Source organism: Lissotriton helveticus, chromosome 3_1, assembly GCF_964261635.1.
Source record: "Lissotriton helveticus chromosome 3_1, aLisHel1.1, whole genome shotgun sequence".
Classification (NCBI taxonomy): domain Eukaryota; kingdom Metazoa; phylum Chordata; class Amphibia; order Caudata; family Salamandridae; genus Lissotriton; species Lissotriton helveticus.
Window position 1 is genome coordinate 1,184,294,556 of NC_136061.1, and position 19,492 is coordinate 1,184,314,047.

Sequence of the window (19,492 nt, forward strand, 5' to 3'; positions counted from 1 at the left end):
GGTCAGGTCTCATTGTGGCCATGCACTCTTGGCTTGGATCGTCGTGAAAGTAGCTGGCGTCAGCGCACCATGGTGGTGCTTAAATAGGTACTGCGCATGTCCCTTCTGGCAACAACGATGCAGAGCCAAACATCACCACCTACTAGTGCATGGGTACTGCTAACAAATCTTCTGGATCGAGCCTGATGCCTGGGGATATCCTTTGGCAAGGAATCCAAGGCTACATAAAGTCTCTACTGAAGGTAAGTAACTTGTTCTTCATAAACTCAGAGAGTAAACCGCGAACCCAGATTAAAGCAGTTGGCTTACTCTTGTGCGGGTGGGTGACATCCCTCCCTAAACCCCTCTTTGATGCTCCTTAAACCTTTCTTACTCCCCCCTAATCCCACCGTCTTTCCTGTTAGGTTTTTCCCTCTTCCCTCTCACTCCCCTTGTTGTGTGGTGTTTTAGGCTCCGAGTGAATTTTCCCGATTCATGCCCTTATATAGGTACAATTCACATTGCCCTTATATAGGCATAGAAATCAAGCCCTTATTTAGGCATAGCCCATGCTACCCAAATACAGGCATGCTACTTCCATCCGTACAAAACGTCACAATGATTTCTTGGAAAACCAGCTTAAGCAGTTAGGGAACTTCCCTTGCTTGAATATTGATTTGTCCAAGAACTCAGTTAATTTACAAAGAACAACTATTCCCTAGGGGTTCTTTCCTGACGCACATATGACCGACTTTACGTCAAACTATGGCATTCCTAAACACCTTCAAGGTATAAATATACCTACACTTGCTCTACCAAGATACGGTGGTTCGGAGCAGTTCGAAGACCTACTTGCCCGACGCAGCTCACTACAGCAAGTGCAGTAAGAAGCTGACTCCCCAGCTGACGCACTGATCAGGAAGCTGCCTTTCTTCTGCCGAGAATCGAGCTCCAGTGTTTCCGGATCCCCTTACGGGGTGTTGGGAAATCGAGTCCCAAGACAGAGATACCAGACCTCTTTCATTCTAACCAAGGTATGGAGCTGTTTAGAACCTAGAGAAACCTTTGGTAGATTTTTGGCAAAAACTAAACCTATGGTTCACAATACTTACTTCTTCCCGCGTACTAGACTTAGGTTAGGTACAATTGGGGTAGGCGTATTTTAAAAGCACCAGTTGAGTATTTTAGTACTTGTTATTTATGTATGTATTTTTATATGGCTTAGAAACCATACACTCCTCTTATTACAGTATTATTTCATATTACTGTTTACGCTGTACGCATTATACTTTGCAGTCTGCATAACGATTGTAGCAGTTCACATCTCTTGCATGAGAAAGAAGACTGTTCAATAAACCCTTTTTATTTAACTCTGTAAAAACAAAGCATGCAAGATTCACTGAGTGAAATACTTATCTATTGTTTCTTCGACTCTGAGAGATATATTCTTATTCTTGGGAAACAAAGTTGTCATGTTTATGCGGTTGTCAGAAACTAATCCCTTCTTGTGTATTCGAGAAAGTTTCTAGTGACCTCTGAGTTAGCTGGCACACACACAATTAAGTTTAGTATATTCGATAGAGACCTAGATGACCTCAGTCCTACGTCAAATCTATAGGATATATTATTCCAATGCGCAGATCCTATTGGGAATATAGGAACTACACTACACCCTGTGTCCCTCACATTTTTACTACTAAAACCTGTACATTCCCAGCTTCCACCTTTGCTTCTCCCATGAAGTATGATGGAGCTTTCTTTAAAATAAGAAGTACTCTTTCCTGGTCCTCCAAAATGAATTCCTACAGATAACCAAGAGTGACCTCCACAAAATAAATTGTTACCTGGAGCACCAGCTGGTGCCAGTCTCACTTTCTCACGTCTTGTAAAGGTACCTATTAGTAACAGAAGACTGGTCAATTTTCAAGAATTACGAGGTTCTTATGAAATTATTTAGTTTTCAGTGACATGTTTTTCATTGTATGCAGATTTGTGTGTCTGGAGAGAAGCACTACACCTTGCCCTTCGGATGAGATCCATGGCTATCGATGCCCTTTTGGTTTCTACTGCCCCAGTGGGACTAGCCTGGAATTGCCTTGTGAGCCAGGAACTTTCAGCTCCATGCAGGGAGCCAGTGTGTGTCTTCCCTGTACAGCGGGAAGAAGCTGTGAGAACGCAGCAACAGTGGAGCCAGCGATATGCCGCCCAGGTAAGAGCTTTGAGCAGCAATCAGTCAGGGTGTGCTATATGTGTAATGTAGCAAGAACCACGATTATTGCTATCTAAAGGATTTAGGAACCAGTTCAAGACCAGAACCAGAACTTCCTTAATACACGCAAAAACAGCAAGAGAGAATACAAGGTAAACCATCAGTGTATGAACTACTCAGCAGAACCAGCTGTAAGGATTTGGGAAGTACTGCATCAGACTATACACTATTCAGCTGAATTAGGATAGTAAGTTCAGGAAGTAATGGAGCAGAATATCCACTCTACAGCACAACCTGTGAGAGATTAAGATTGAGAGGCAATGATTAGACCATAGCACCCTTTGAGCAGCAGGAGTATTAAAAGTAAGATTGGGAATTACTGGATCATAACGTCCCTATTTCAGGGGACGAGCCAATGAAATCATTATGGAGGGTGGACAAGGACAAAGACAAAACACATCCTGCTAGGAAAAGGTTGTGGAATGAAGTCCTGGAGGAGAAGCTTAACACGTTTGATGTGAAGACAGGCAAAGTCTGGAAATCCTGCTGAATGCTTTTTTTGCTTCACTGACCCTTATTGGATGATATTTCAAGCTATAGGGAATTGTTTTCCTCACTATTTCTCAGAACTGCCCTTTGCCATGCTCGTCACCAGGGAATCACAGCATCCACCACTCGTCAGATATAGTTTCTTTTCTGATAGATACATCTGCCAGTGGATTCCTCACCTTGTGAATATCCCCTTGCGTCAGCAACATTCGGAAATTCGTTTTTTAGCTTCGCGCCGACGTGGACGACGTCACAGAGGCACGTCATCGCGCGCGACTCCTATGATGTCACCGACACCATAATAGTCCCACGCCGGCGTGATGACGTCAGTTCCCTTTTTTCCGCGTCGTCGACACTAACGGTTTCTTGGGATCTTCTGTGTTACGCATAGTTACTTTGTTACTATTGTGAACTTTCATTCTGTTTCTGCTTGGTTTTGCTGTCCTCCATCAGGATGTCAACGAAGAAGACAGGTTTTAAGCCATGCGATTCATGTGGGAGGATGATGTCCATCACCGATCCTCATCAGGAATGTCTATTGTGTCTGGGTTCGGGACACGACGTCAAGGGTTGTCGATCCTGTTCAAAAATGAACCCGAAGGCTCTTCGAGAACGAGAGGCAAAACTTCTAGTTGCCAAAATGAAGGGTAAGGAAGCCAAGAGGACTTCGAGATCAAGATTGAGACGTATGAGGTCGAAGTCGAGGTCCTGATCGAGGTCGGCCATGCTTCTGGTTCATCTAGAAAGAAGCACAAGAGAAAGAAGCAGAGTTCGAGACACCATTCCGGCAGGGAGTCGGACTCGAAGAAGAAGTCATCTTCTCGAAGACATCATAAGGACACGATTTCTCCCTCTCCAGTTTTGTAATCCAGAAGGTGAGGCTACTCCCTTACAGTCTCGGAAGCCTACACCTGCTCCGGTGTCGAATCCGTCTCCGGATCCGAATCAGTCTTCGGAGCATGATGAAGGAGAAGAAGTTCCTCAGGGGTCGACGACTCCGGTACGACGTCCCGAAGAACAGGAGGAACAGGAGGAGTTGAATCCGGTGCAGCCTCCTCGGGAGCAGCCAGTAGGCTCTTACCCTCAGTTTCCTGGTCCTGGTCAGGACCCATCGCATTTTTTAAATGCTATATATGGCGTTTATGCGAGAGCAATGTTCCCCTCTGGTGCACCTGCTGGTCCCATGGGTCCATTGGCTTATAATCTGGGTGTGCCTCAGGCATATGCTCCGGCTCCTTTCCTGCCGTTTAATCCGACGCCGACTCCACCATGGCATCTCTCGGCGCCACTGAGGCCGTCGACTCCGTTCACGGCTTCGCCGGCTATGGAGCGACCTCGTGATCCAATTCGGAGCTCGACGCCGGTTCCAGCTTCTCTTTTGAAGGCGGCTCCATCTCCTCATTCGACGCCGGTTCCGGCTCCATCGGAGTCGTTACCGGATCCGACGACGTCGGTTCGGATAAAATGGTCGAGACGTTGAGTGCAGCGCCTTTTGGAGGAAAAGAGTTTTAGAGACGCTGAAGTTGAAGAGGGAGAGCTTCAGGATCAGGAGGATTATTTTGAAGATTTGCATGATGCAAGTGGGCTGAAAATTTCACCAGAATGGGAGTTGCCCACGGTTTCTGATGTTCGTTCTAAGGATGTGGCGCCTTACCACGTGGTAATTAAGAAGGCTGCGGAGCTCTTGAATTTGACTTTACCATCTGTGGAGTACAAATCGAACATCCTCACTGAAGTTCTCCGTCCTCGGTGGTTGAGCCAACTCTTTGTTTTACTGAGGCTCTTACTGATCCCATATTGGAGGTATGGAGTAGACCACTTACTGCTCCTGCAGTGTCAAAGACAGTAGCAAGGCGTTATAGAGTGGCGCCTGGAGATCCAGAATTCTTGTCCCCTGGAGATAAAGACTCAAAGAAGCAGGATCAGAATGCTAAGAAGGTGTTTTCATCAGGCAGTATGGCCCTAAAGTCTACTAATGCTACTTGTCTGCTAGGCAGATATGTCCATGCTTTGATGGATACAGTGAAACAGCTGTCGTCTAAGCTTCCTGAGGAGGATAGAAAAAACTTTAATGAAGTAGTATCTGACACGCAGGTGGCAGCTCGGCAGGTCATACAAAGTGGTATGGCACAGCAGATTCAGTGGCTAGGATCATGGGGTCTTCAGTCGCCACTAGAAGAGCTGCTTGGCTGAAGACGTCCGAGTTTTCTGTGGATGTTCAGACTGCTCTGATGAATTTGCCTTTCGATGGCTCTGGCCTTTTCAGAAAAGAAGGCTGATGCTGCTTTGGAAAGGTTTAAGGATAGCAGGGCGACGGCAAGATATTTGGGTTTGCAGACTAGAGGTTCTGTCTCCAAAAGGTACAAGGGTTTCGGAAGGTCTACTTTTCATTCCTTTAAGCAAACCCACCAGCAACAGCAGCAACAGAATCTACAGGTTCTACAGAGGAAGACAAAAGGTTCGTTCTCATGCACGTCAAGCCTCCTCCTCCTCCACTTCCTCCTCTAATACCAACCCCCCCACCTGCAGCAGCAAAGCAGCCCTAGATCCGCCATTCCGGATCATGTGGGTCCTGTGGGGGGTCGGCTTACTTATTTTCTAAGGGATTGGGAATCCGTTACATCAGATCTTTGGGTTCTCAATCTCGTAGAGAATGGGTATGCTCTTCCCTTTCTGGAGTTTCCCCCAAATTACCCTCCTTGCCAAGTTTTTTTGCTCGGAGGACCACCTGTTGCTCCTTCAGGAAGAAGTGAAAGCACTGTTCAAAAAGGGTGCGATAGAGGTGGTTCAGGAGCATGAAAAGGGGTCAGGGGTGCTACTCCCGGTATTTCTTGATTCCCAAAAAGAATGGCAGACTTCGTCCAATCCTGGATCTCAGGATCCTGAACCTTTAGCTGAAGCAGGAAAAGTTCAAGATGCTCACCCTTGCGCACGTTCTTCAAGCACTGATGGAAGAAGACTGGATGGTGTCGATCAACTTGCAGGATGCTTATTTCCATATACCCATTCTGAAGTCGCACAGGAAGTATCTCCGCTTCACGGTGGGATCGCAGCACTACCAATTTGCGGTTCTACCGCTTGGTCTTACTACTGCGCCTCGAGTCTTCACCAAGGTGATGGCTGTGGTGGCTGCACAGCTCAGAAGGTCAGGGATTCCAGTATTCTGTTATCTGGACGATTGGCTGATCAAAGCAAAATCTCCGGAGATAGTGCTCCATCATTTACAAGAGACAACTCAGTTGTTGCACAGGTTGGGTTTTTCGATAAATGTACCCAAATCTCACCTGGTGCCCTCCCAGCGCAACCTGTTCATAGGTGCAGTACTGGACACAACTGTGTGTTGTGCATTCCCTCCACCTCAAAGGATTCATGACATACAAGAAATGATTCCTTTATTTTACAATGGAACGGTTGTTCCAGTCCTGAAGGTCCTTCGCCTGCTCAGTCTCATGGCTTTCTGCATTCTGTTGGTCAACAATGCATGCTGGCATATGAGGGCACTCCAGTGGTGCCTCCGCAGGCAGTGGTATCAACACAACGGGGATCTCAGGGAGTCTGTGAGGATCTCCAGAGAAACTGCAGCGGATCTCACTTGGTGGGGAGTGGAAGGCAACCTGTCTCAAGGGAAGCCCTTTCAACTGCCTCCAGCTGTGGCCACAGTGATATTGGATGCATCCACTCTAGGGTGGGGTGCTCATCTGGGGGATATGGAGGTCAAGGGTCTTTGGTCTCCAGAGGAAAGGTTGCTTCATATTAACCTTCTGGAATTGCGGGCAATACGTCTGGCGCTCAAGGCCTTCCTCCCTTCCCTTCGCGGGCGGTCGGTTCTGGTCCTGACGGACACCACCGCGATGTGGTATGCCAACAAACAGGGATGAGTAGGGTCTCAGTGTCTTTGCAGAGAGGCTCTGCGCCTCTGGTCCTGTGTTCAGGACCATCAGATTTGTCTGATGGCAAATCATCTGGCCAGAGTTCTGAACGTGCGTGCAGACAGTCTCAGTCGGCAGTTCTCCGCCGACCACGTGTGGAGGCTTCTTCCAGAGGTAGTTCGTCACGTCTTTCGGATGTGGGGAACTCCTTGGGTGGACCTGTTTGCCACTCACAAGAATGCTCCCTGCCCGTCTTTCTGCAGTCCCCAGTTTCCGATGCAGGGAGCCTTGGGGGACGCGTTTCAGTTGAGTTGGGACTCACAACTCCTTTCCGCGTTTCCTCCCAAACCCTTGATTCCTCGGGTTCTGATGAAGATTCGCCAAGACCGGGACCAAGTTATATTGATCACCCCCGATTGGCCAAGAAGGGTGTGGTACACAGATCTTCTCCACCTCTCCTCATGCCCGCCGCTCTGTCTCCCTCTTAGGGCAGACCTCCTCTCTCAGATGGAGGGGCATGTTCTACGCCCCCACCTCCAGACCTTACACCTTCATGCCTGGAGATTGAACGGGTCAACCTGAATTCCTTTTCTCTCCCACCTGATGTGGTGGATGTCCTTTTATCGGCTAGACGTGACTCCACCAAGTCCATCTATTCATATAGGTGGTCTTAATTTGCATCCTGGTGTAGGGAGAATTCTGTTGATCCTTTGAGAGCTCGGTTGTCAGAAATACTTCAGTTTGCACTTTCATTGGCGCAGCAGGGTTTTGCTGTAGCGACGGTAAAAGGTTATTTATCGGCTTTATCAGCTTTTATCTGCTTACCGGATCAACCATCTTTGTTTAAATCTCCTGTTGTACTGAGATTTTTAAAGGGTTTAACTAATAAGTTTCCGCCTACTCCCTTTATTGTGCCTCAATGGGACTTGAACCTAGTCCTTACATATTTAATGGGTTCTCCTTTTGAGCCTTTACACAGGTGTCCTTTGGGACTTTTGTCTTTTAAGACTGTTTTTCTTGTCGCAATTACCTCGGCAAGGAGGGTAAGTGAGCTTCAAGCTCTTCGTTCAAAACCCCCATTCTTGACCATTCATGCTGAACGAATGGTTCTTAGGACCAGGGCTGCTTTTCTGCCTAAGGTGGTTACTCCTTTCCATTTAGGACAGTCCATTACCCTACCTACCTTCTATCCTCCCCCTCACCCTTCTAAGGAGGAGGAGCGTCTTCACCGTCTGGACCCTAAGAGGGCGGTGAGCTTTTACCTTGATAGAACTAAAGACTATCGAGTGGATGACCAGCTCTTTGTGGGATTTGCCGGCTTCAAGAAAGGACGAGCTGTGCCCAAGCGCACTCTCTCAAGATGGATCATACTATACATCAAGATCTGCTACACCCTGGCTGGTAAGGAACCTTCAGAGGGTATAAGGGCTCATTCTACTAGAGCAAAGTCATCAACATCTGCTTTGTCTAGAGGGGTTCCTGTAGAGGACATTTGTAGAGCAGCGACATGGGCCTCCCTCCACACTTTTGCAAAGCATTACTGCTTGGATAGTGAGATGAGGAGGGACGGCCATTTTGTGCGCTCTGTCCTTCAAGATTTTCAGGTATAGGAGAGTGGACACCCTCCTCCGGGATTAGGGAGTGCTGTGGGACTCTATTCACAAGGTGAGCAATCCACTGGCAGATGTATCTATCAGAAGAACAAGTTACTTACCTTCGGTAACGCTTTTTCTAGTAGATACAGTATCTGCCTGTGGATTTCTCACATGACCACCCGCCTCCCCGTTGTCCACTCTTCTATACCTTAGATAATGGCAATGTTTTGATGTATATATGTTATTCTTCTTGAATTACTGCATTGTCCTTACACTGTGCGTGTTATCTTGACTGTATACTGTGTATATATCTACTGTTGTCGGTCCGTCTGTGTGCCTCGAAGGCACGGAAAAAAGGGCAGAACTGACGTCATCACGCCGGCGTGGGCCTATTATGTGTCAGTGACGTCATCGGAGTCGCGCACGATGCCGTGCCTCTGTGACGTCGGCGGGAAGCTACAAAAAGAATTTCCGAATGTTGCTGACGCAAGGGGATATTCACAAGGTGAGGAATCCACAGTCAGATACTGTATCTACCAGAAAAAGCGTTACCGAAGGTAACCAACTTGTTCTTTTGCACCACTAGAAGTGTCCTCAGGCAATGGAGGTGCTACCCACGGGAGCCCGTAAGTAACTGCAAAGAAGCCTACATTTCAATTTTGAGTGGTAGCAGGATCATTTGTAATCTGTGAAGTGCCCCTATTCCACACTAAAATAAAAATCACTGGCATGACAAAGCATGAAGATGGAAAATTTGAGTTAAAAATATGCAAAGTTGGAAAGCATTTGGGTTCTTGATCACACACCCTCAAATCCAAATGCAGACCACCAGAATGTCTGCTCTTAAAATAAATCATTGATCCTTGAGAGCACCATTACAGCAATCATAATGTTAGGTGCTGTATTCTCCTTTCCATCATATTTATACTTGTGCTCGGGGAATCATCTTAGATAGTCCAGGGTAAATGTTCACACCCTTTGTGCGACAGCATCTGCCTTCCCCAAGCAGTATCTTACAACTTCAAATTGGTAACTTATTGTTTATTTATTTAACATGTAACATGAAACTTTGATTACAAATGGAATAGCATTTTAGAATAAAATATTTTATTGGGAAGTTTTGCTGGTATTAACAATATAGTAACATTAATATCACAATACGTGAAGTACTTTTTCCGAAAAAATGTATACAGTTCTGTTATCGTGCGGAGCATTGCCGTTACTTTAACCACTTGTTGTATGAGGATATTCATTCTTTGTAAATCAGTATAAGAAAAGAAGCATGAAGAATGGAAATAAAATTGAACACGCATTGGGAAATAGTGAAGAGTAGGGGAGCACAGAGCAGGGAAGATTTGAGAGCGGGTGAATATTTATGAGACCAAAATTCGCTATGATGTGTTATCATCATCAAATAACTTTATTTCAGTTCAAAGAACCATAAAAACACACAAATGTGTACAAATTCAAAACACATGTAAAGTTTAATGATAATTGGTTTCCATGATTGGTATGTTTGCCTTACTAGTAAAGTCCCCAGTAAAGCGCACTATGTGTTCCAGGGCTGGTAATACAAATGCTACTAGTGGGCCTGCAACACTAATTGTGCCACCCACACAAGTAGCCCTAAAGAGAGAACTCTGGCCTGCCACTGCAGTGCCTGTGCACAGTTTGTTAAACTGCCAGGTTGTCCTGATAAATGCACCCAATTGCCAGGCATTACCCTTCCCTTTTTATATACATCAGACACCCCTATGGTAGGTCCAAGGTACCCCCTGGGCAGAGTCCAGTGTATGTGAAAGGTAGGACATGTACTGAGGTGTGTACCATGTCCTGACAGTGAAATACTCTCCATTTTGTTTTTTCACTGATGCAAGGCCATCTTGCCCATAGGTCAGAATATGGAAGGCTGTGTAATATGTTTCCAGCTTAACTTCCCATAGGCTTAAGATGGAGAGGTGAAGTTTAGTGTGCCTGAACTCTCAATTTAATAACACATCTTTTTGTGAAGGTGTTTTTTGCATTGTGTATTAAGAAACCGTTCTTTTAGAAATGGCTGTTTTTTGTGTTCTACCAATTCTGTGTGTCTCTGCCTGGTTGTACATTGACTGTCTGAATTTGAATGTGATAGGCTCTGGGGAATGTCTTGACTCAGGGGAGGAGGTGAGACTGCAACAGGCTCACCTGCATCTGGAGTGTAGGCGGGAGGAGTAGCCCCTGGAGGTGAAGAGGCCTGGGCTGCTGCCAATAAACAATGGCTCCATCTCCTGCTGAGTGATTAAGGATCCAGACCCCCACTATCAAAGGAAGAAGGTGTCACTGGCAGGGAGACACCCAGAACTGGGTTAGACAGGGGTCAGTGCCCCCTGAACACAAATACTTCAAAGGCATTTAAGGGTATAACTATGAGAGCTGAAACCCCTGAACATTGGAATGGAATTGATCAAAACTGAAAAGGATTGAAACTACTTCGTGGTCAAGAGGAACCTCTGCCAAGGAAGAAACAGCTGAATAGACTGAAGGAAAGACTGACCCTTGCTGTGTGTTCTGGGGCTGGCCTGCAGTTTGCTGATTTAACCAAAGAGAGGCTAAGGGACTTTGCTGTGTGTTGTGCCCCCCTGCTTGAAAGGACTTTGCTGTGTGCTGTGCCCTGAAGTAACTTGTCCCCAAGGGCCCGAGAAGTGCTGGCTCCCTGTTGTGGAAACTCAGGATCATTAGAATTTCCAAGGGTGTCTCAGCGATACTGTGTGCATGTGCTTTTTGCAGCCTGAGACCTTCGTGAGGATTGTCCTGTGATCATGGGCACCTGGAGTCCATGTGAGTCACAGTGACGATGTATGCATGTGCTTCGTGCAGCCTGAGACCTTCGTGAGGATTGTCCTGTGATCATGGGCACCTGGAGTCCATGTGAGTCTCAGTGAAGATGTGTGCGTGTGCTCCGTGCAGCCTGAGACCTTTGTGAGGATTGTCCTGTCATCGTGTGCACCCAGAGTCCAAGTAAGTCTCAGCAACACTGTGTGCGTGTGCTTCGTGTAGCCTGAGATCATTGTGAGGATTGCCCTGTGATTGTGTGCACCCGGAGTCCAAGTGAGTCTCAGCGACGCTGTGTGCGTGTGCTCTGTGCAGCCTGAGACCTTCGTGAGTATTGTGCTGTGATCATGTGCACCCGGAGCTCAAGTGAGTCTCAGTGACGCTGTGTGCATGTGCTCTGTTGCAGCCTGAGAACTTTTTGAGAAATTGCCCTGTGACGTTGTGTCCCGGAGCAGTCGTGTTCTCTGAGTTGATCGACAGCGTGAGAAGAAGTGCTGAGATCGTCATTGCCATTGGCCTGCACCGGCATCCCCGAAGGAGCTGTGTGAATTAACCGCTGCCGGCCCAAGCCTGTCTTTGCCAAGGAGAGACCTCGAACCATCACATCGTGGGTTCATGTTCCACTGCCCAAGGTCAACGAAGTCGCATCGGAGGCACAAGCCGCAAGAAGAGGAGAGTGAGATCGTACCACACAGGTAACTCCCAGCGAGCGTGCGTGGGTCGCGCCTGGGGCAAGGTATGGGCTACGAGAGAAACACTCTCGGCCTTTCCCATCTTTGCAGCGCGAGCCTCCGCTCAAGTTCGTATCGTGGCCCGTACTTGCCGAGGAGTGGCAGTACCGGGGCCAGAGTGTGGAGCTGCACTTTTTTTCCACCATACCCATTTCGGGGGCATATTTTGGCAGTAGCTGACCGCGAGTCAGTAAAAGTGGCATAGAGACTGTCCAGAGCACCCTGAACGGTGCCGGAGAACATTATTGTTGGCATTACAAACTGCCTGATTTTTGCATTACGTATTGCATTCTTTTTGCATTACGAACTGCCTTTGTTGCATTACGAATTGTATTATTTTGGAATTACAAACTGCCTAGTTGTTGCTTAACGAACTGCATTATTTTTACTTTACGAAGTGCCAGATTCTTGCATTACGAACTGCATAGCATTGCATTAGGACTGCACTGGATCATCGAGAATTGCTCATTAATACTCTACGGGGCACCTTCGTGAACACTTATGAACTCATTTATCCTTCTCCCTAACTGTATATGCTTATGTTTCTTCCCCTCCTGTTGTAAAGCGCTCCGATACCCTCGGGTCTGGTCAGCACTATAGAAAACTTCTAAAATAAAATTTTTTAAAAAAAAATACTGCAAGAACCTACAAGGGCCTGCTGGCCTAATAACCGGCAAGGTGAAATATTACAAATACGCATATGTTGGATTTTTATCGCGTGGTTTCATTGTATATCTTTTTTATAAACATATCATTGTTTTTATGAAACTTGTGTGGAGTCCATTTGTGGTGTTATCACTGGGTTACTGAGAGCATGGTTGCAAATACTGTACACATTTGCCTTGGAGATAAGCCTGGCTGCTCGTGCCAAGCTACAAATGGGGTGAGCAGGTGCTATCTGAGAAGGTGTCCTTCCTTTCCCTGACTTAGAAGCAAGGGGCCCTATTTGGACTAAGGTACCTGCCTCAGCCATCTAGAGACCCCCAGTTCTAACAACTGAAAAACACAATAAATTACAAAACTCATTTTACTGCAATGCAATTGATTGAACTAATACAAATTTCGACCTTTAGCACAAATGGCTTGATAGATCCAATGGAGTGCCCTCAATAAAATATATACTAAGACAAGGTGCCAGAAAAGCAAAACCCTTAAGAGAAAGCGCTAAAATGGCTCCTGATGGGTCCGTTATGCCATACTCATAGGAGGAGACTTAAATCCACTGGCCATCACAAAGGAATAAAGGGCATAGTGCAATATATCTAATATCTCAGATAACAAATAAGATTAAAATTCTTGAAAGATTTTGCAATAAAACAGCGTTAGAGTAAATACCATTAAGTCATCAGCATATAATGCTACTTTCTTTGACCAGTTTTGATATTTAAAAGCAGAGATCTGTGGATGGTCCCTAATCATAGTGGCCAATGGTTCGATATAAAGATTAAAAAGTAACAACAAGCTATGAAAGTGCCTATCAAGCATTGGATGAGATGATGAGTGACTTTGGTAAAGTCTCAGGTTATTTAACAAACAAAGAAAAACTGAAGCAATGAGCTGGAACTGTAATCCTCCTTCACCGTATAGTAGAGATAAACTAAAATATCTAGGAATCACCCTGGTAAAAGAAATGGAGAAAGTCCCGCAACTAAATTTAACGATAATCGCTAAAGAAATGAGAAGACTACTTAAAACATGGTCAGGCCTACCATTAACTTTCCTGGGAAGTTCCAACGTAATAAAAATGTCTATTATCCCAAAATTCACATACCTTTTCAATACCATACCATTGGATTTTAAGAAAGAACTCATGAAGAAGATTCAGGGCGAAATCTCAAACTTTATCTGGGCCTCCAAAGGAACGAGAATAGCCTGGAGTAAACTCAAGAGGAAGAAAGATCAAGAAGGGATAGCTAGTCCTGATTTATTTGAGTATTACAGGTCCTTCCAATTCAAGAATTTTAGATCACTATTGAGGAAGTATCAAGACTACCCAAGTTTCCTGCAAAACATGACCGAAAAAAACAGACCACTTCCTGTTTAAATTCGGACATCCAAAATGTTTCAAAAAAATAAAACTGAAGATTTTATATAAAGCCGCTAAACTGTGGTTCCAAATAAGAAGCTCAGTAAACATACTGTATTACAGTAAAAAAGCACAAATATGGGACTCACCAGGGTCACCGGAATGCTTAAAAGACTCTTTAGCAGTGCCACTTAAAACAGCAGGAATAGTACTATGGGGACAAATTCTAAAAGGAAATGAGATAATCCCATGGAATTTGCTATACAAACTCACAGATGGTAAGATATCAAAATTTAATTACTACCAGCTATCAAATTGGGCCAAGTCGCTACAAGAGAAAAATACCGGAAATGAGACACTTGAAAGCGAAATGATAGGAACCACAGTAATAAGGAAAGAAATATCAAAGTGGTATTGGACACTTATTGAATCAGGAGAGGAAGACTTTACAACCCCGCAAAAAATTTGGAGAAAAGACATACCGGATCAAGAGGTAGATTTAAAACTGATATGGCAAGAATCTATGGGGAAATGCTGGTCCTGTATAAAATCAGCACCATTAAGGAGGAATCACCTGTTTACAGTTCATCGGGCTTACTGGACCCCAAAGAAACTGTCTAAATTTAAAGGATCCAACGTTAAGCTATGCCCCAAGTGCGGAGAAGCAAGAGCGGATGACATACAAATGTTTCAAAAATGTCCCGAAATAACCAACTATTGGGAGGAGATTGGTAAGACAGTGAACACGATACTAGAAACCAACATAACTGTAAGTACTTCTCTCATATTTTTCGGGATACACAGAAACACAGGTGCTGATAGAAATAAGTTAAATAAAAAACAGGAAAGTTTACTCTTTGTATTAATGCTATTAGCTCGGAGAGAAATCTGCAATAATTGGGTTAAACCGGTCGCTCCAAGTTACACAAACTGGTTAAATTACACCATTAAAATCAACAACCTTGATAGAAACAGGGGATACACGAAGAGAACAAATTTCTGGGAAATTTGGGAGCAGTATTTTCAAAGTAATTAAAATCTCTTACCGGGTCATGAACTACAAATCCAGTGATTAACGCGATAAACCATAATACCAGGGAGAAATGATTTCTGCCGAGTAGTCAAATTGGCTAGCTCCCCCCCACCAACCAATGGTATTATTGGAAACGATAAAGGGTAAGTGGAGAAAAACTGATGGATCAAAACAACGAAACGGATACACCCCAAAAAGGCAATCTCGGAAAGCAATGGGGCTGTGAAGGCAAAGACTCTAAAAAGGTCATCAGACTCCAGAAACCTCCTTATCTACACAATCGCAAAATGAGGATTTATAAAAAAAAACAAAAAAAAAAACAGCGTTAGAGACAACTTAAAACATAGAAAAAGTACTGAAAACCTATAATGAACAGTACATGACGGATTAGGTTAGAAAGATAAAATTCTGCTGTTTAGGGCATTCCTTCAAAAGGAACATTTAGTGTTATTAAACGAATTTCACACGCCTACCCACTAAATTAATCCCCTTGGCTGCAACATGGCTTTCTTTGCCCAATTGAGGACCTCCTAGCCCCCCTTGGTGGCTCTCCTATGGTGTTCCAGCAACTTTACCTCCATATCCAGGCTGCCTGGAGGTATCTTGCTACCGCAAACACCACTAACACAAAGGTGTCAGATCTTAGGAACCTGGTAGCAACCCGGTAACTCCTAACATCCAGCGATCTGCATAAGGGTAGTAGCCATTGAACATCGTATTTTGGATAAAAAAATAAAAAGTTGGGTAAACCTTCTAGAGGTCCCTTATATGCTGGGTACTCGGTTCTCTGGTGGTTCGCATTTGCCCACTTGGCACAGAAGGTCATAATGATTAGAGTATGATATCTAAATTTCCTAGCCACAGTAGGGGTGATCTTTTCGATCGTGTCCTCGTAGCTAGGAAACAGCTTGAACTCCAGAAAATCCAAGGTCAAGGTACCTCTCCTACTGCCCCACGCTCTATAACTTTCTGTTGTACCATCTGCCAATAGGCCAGTTTCATTGATGTTTTGGAAACAGATGTGAGGTGTAGGAAAGTAGAATCTGCTTCTTACCCCCACTTTTTGCCTGATGTTACACTGTTTTGACTAGGCTGACTGCGAACCTGCTAATCACGACCCGGATCACTGAAATAATATCGACTACCAAAATATCGACTACCCAAAATATCGAGGAAAAAATATCTACAACCAAAATATCGAGTTTGTATGTACAAACAGGTAAGTACAAAAATATCGAGTACAAAATATCGTTTACAAAAATATAGTTGTAAAAAATATCGACTTTAATAAAAACAATGTTTAATTACATTAATATAAAAAATTAATTACTAAAATATAATTAACAATACTTAAAATAACTTTTAATAATTAAATAATTAATGAAAGTAAAAAAATAATATTTTTTTAATCATATTTCTTAAAACATATATATATAAAGTAACTAAATTTTATTAAATAATAGCCAATATTATTAACGTACAAATACAAAAGAGTAAAAATTACTATTCCCACTGCAAAGAGTGCAACAGTGGATATATGACGTTACAACGCAACTTTTACAACGAACTACCATTACAACGTAAGTATTGGTTAGTATATAATACATTTTTTATTTTCAATTATTTAAAATTATTTAAATATAATTTAATTTAATATCATTTCATTAAATTAAATTAATGTAAATTTAATTTTACTTTATTTTTACACTGTACCCCTGTACCCCAAAAACCCAAAACTGACCCTGAACCCTAAAAAAACCATTTACCCAAAAACCCAAAACTGACCCTGAACCCTAAAAATACCCCTTTACCCAAAAACTAAAAACTGACCCTGAACCCTAAAAATACCCCTTTACCCAAAAACTAAAAACTGACCCTGAACCCTAAAAATATCCCTTTACCCAAGAACTAAAAACTGACCCTGAACCCTAAAAATACCCCTTTACCCAAAAACCCCAAACTGACCCTGAACCCTAAAAATACCCCTTTACCCAAAAACTAAAAACTGACCCTGAACCCTAAAAATACCCCTTTACCCAAAAACTAAAAACTGACCCTGAACCCTAAAAATACCCCTTTACCCAAAAACTAATAACTGACCCTGAACCCTAAAAATACCCCTTTAATTAAACATAATTAGCAATTAATCAATTAAATTAAATTAATTACCAATTACATTTTAAATAATTAACAAATATTATTTAATTACCAATTAATTAAATAGTACTACCAATTAATACATTTACATATTTAATAAATAATAATTAAATTACTTCCCACCCTATTCCCCTATAAACCCACAACCAGCTACAGGAAATACATTATTTTAATTTACATAATTAGCAATTAATAAATTAAATTAAATTAATTACCAATTAAATTTTAAATAATTAACAAATATTATTTAATTACCAATTAATTAAATATTACTGCCAATTAATACATTTACATATTTAATAAATAATAATAAAATTACTTCCCACCCTATTCCCCTATAAACCCACAACCCGCTACAGGAAATACATTATTTTAATTTACATAATTAGCAATTAATAAATTAAATTAAATTAATTACCAATTAAATTTTAAATAATTAACATATATTATTTAATTACCAATTAATTAATTATTACTACCAATTAATAAATGTACATATTTAATTAATTATAATTAAATTACTTCCCACCCTATTCCCCTATAAACCCACAACCCGCTACAGAATAAAATTACACAATAATTTAAAAAAATCATTAATTAAAAATAATTATAACATAAAATGACACTTTTCACACATATTATAACATAAAAACACTATAAATAATTACATATTATTTAAAAAACGATATTTTTTACTATCTAGATTATATACTTGGATATTTTCACTTTCTATATTATTTACAGTCGATATTACTTCACTTACCTTAAAAACGATATTTTGGCTGTCGATATTCTGTCCTGTCGATATTTTCTCCAAACGATATTTAAAACTCGATATTCTGTCCAAACGATATTTTGGAGTCGATATTATGTCTGTGCACCTCACGACCCCAGTCTATCTGTTTTCTCCTTAAATTATTATGTCATGTACTTTGGTACACTCCAGATTGTATACTGGGGTACCCTTAAAAGTTCCTAGTATATGGCAAAGGTACCCCAAAGGCCTCCCATGGGTGGAAGCATGTATTATGCCACCCATGAGAGGCCATGCAAAATGGAACTACAGGTTCCTTCCATCACAAATCCACCCTTGGATTCCAACTGACACTTTCTTCCTTCCCGGCAGCAGCTCTTCTTTGCAACCCTCCATTGAAAAGGACAGCGGTTTCCGACACCACTCCAGACCTAGGCACCCCGCGCCCCTGGGAAAGGTAACTTGGGTACTATGGTATCCACGGCTAGGGTGGCTCTCCAACCTCTTAAGTTCCAAAGGATTTCCTCAAAGTCCCCTGAGAAGGGTCCTTAAACTTTAAAACTGGAAAAGCGACTTCCCTATAGAATTGTACGGAGCCTGCGGTTGTGTTAGCACACTGCATCTGTCCTCCATGGGGTCCCATCCAACTTACCTTGGGTGGTTCCTTGGGGTCCCAATGATTCTACATGCTCTAGACCCTGTCTCGACTCCAGTGATGGTTTTATACCACTATTTTAGTATGTGGTCTGGTCTCCCCTGGAGCCCGCTGTGTATTGTGCTACTTACAACTGTTTCTTTGCTAAAGTAGTGTGTGCTTTGTATTGTTTCCTCGTGTAGAGGATACTAGAGAGTGTTATATAAAGAAATACATATGTTTATAACTACTGTGTGGTTCTCCTTTCATTTAGTTAATGCTAAAGGTGACAATCTGGTCAAAAAAACTGATTTACATTCCTTCAAGATTAAGCCTGAAGGCTGCTCTCCACAGCTACCACTAGGAAAGCTTTCTAAAGGTTATCTTTGACCTCATACATCATACGGGTCATTTGGACTGGTGCAAGGTGCCCACTTTAATTAGTGGACAACGTTTACCAGGCCAACTTCTCACATGAGGGCCTCTGGTACATCCCAGAAGGTTTCCAGCCCCAAATGATGTGTTATCATGCAATCTAATAAAAAGGTTCCCAACATCATCAGATATTTTGGTGTACTGCTAGCAATTTAATAGCAATATGAACATCACCATCCTTGTGTTGGAGGTTACAAGAAGCCCCAGGCACTTCTGCATCATTTACACCAAGGGCAGGACATTTTGGATTAAAATGGGAACAACTCACACTATGTACGGGGGTTAAAAATGTTAAAGAAATGTAGGAGAATGTGGAGCACTGCTTATGTTTCGACGAGAACCCTCACTCACCCTAGGGCAGGGGCGGTGGGTGACATTTGAAAGTGGTGGGGCGCAAAGTAATTAGCATCCAGCACCGTAGCGAGCGAGCGCAGCGAGCAAGCCCGAACCCCAAAAGGGGGGTTTGGGGGGATAACCCCCCCACGAAAAGTTTGAAAAAAAAGAAGACAAATCGTGCATTTTCAAGCAAATTTGAGAAAGCAGGAAGGTTAATAAAGCAATTGTGAAAGTGCAGTTATTACATTAATAGATGGCATAACATAGGTAGCTGCTTATTCAGTATAACCACAGAGCTTCATACATTCCGTCCTATTACGCTCAGGTGCTGAATTCAGACTATAAGACTTTCATGAAAATCTCAGCTCTAAGAG

General features: G+C 43.0%; 1 protein-coding gene across 1 annotated transcript in view; it reads left to right on the forward strand.

Moving 5' to 3' along the window:
• Positions 1-19,492, forward strand: part of LOC144824222 (uncharacterized) — a 652,050-nt gene that overhangs the window by 116,457 nt on the left and 516,101 nt on the right. The window contains exon 11 of the mRNA XM_078683370.1: positions 1,968-2,188. Coding sequence (XP_078539496.1) covers positions 1,968-2,188 — 221 coding nt within the window. The remainder of the gene's footprint in view (positions 1-1,967; positions 2,189-19,492) is intronic.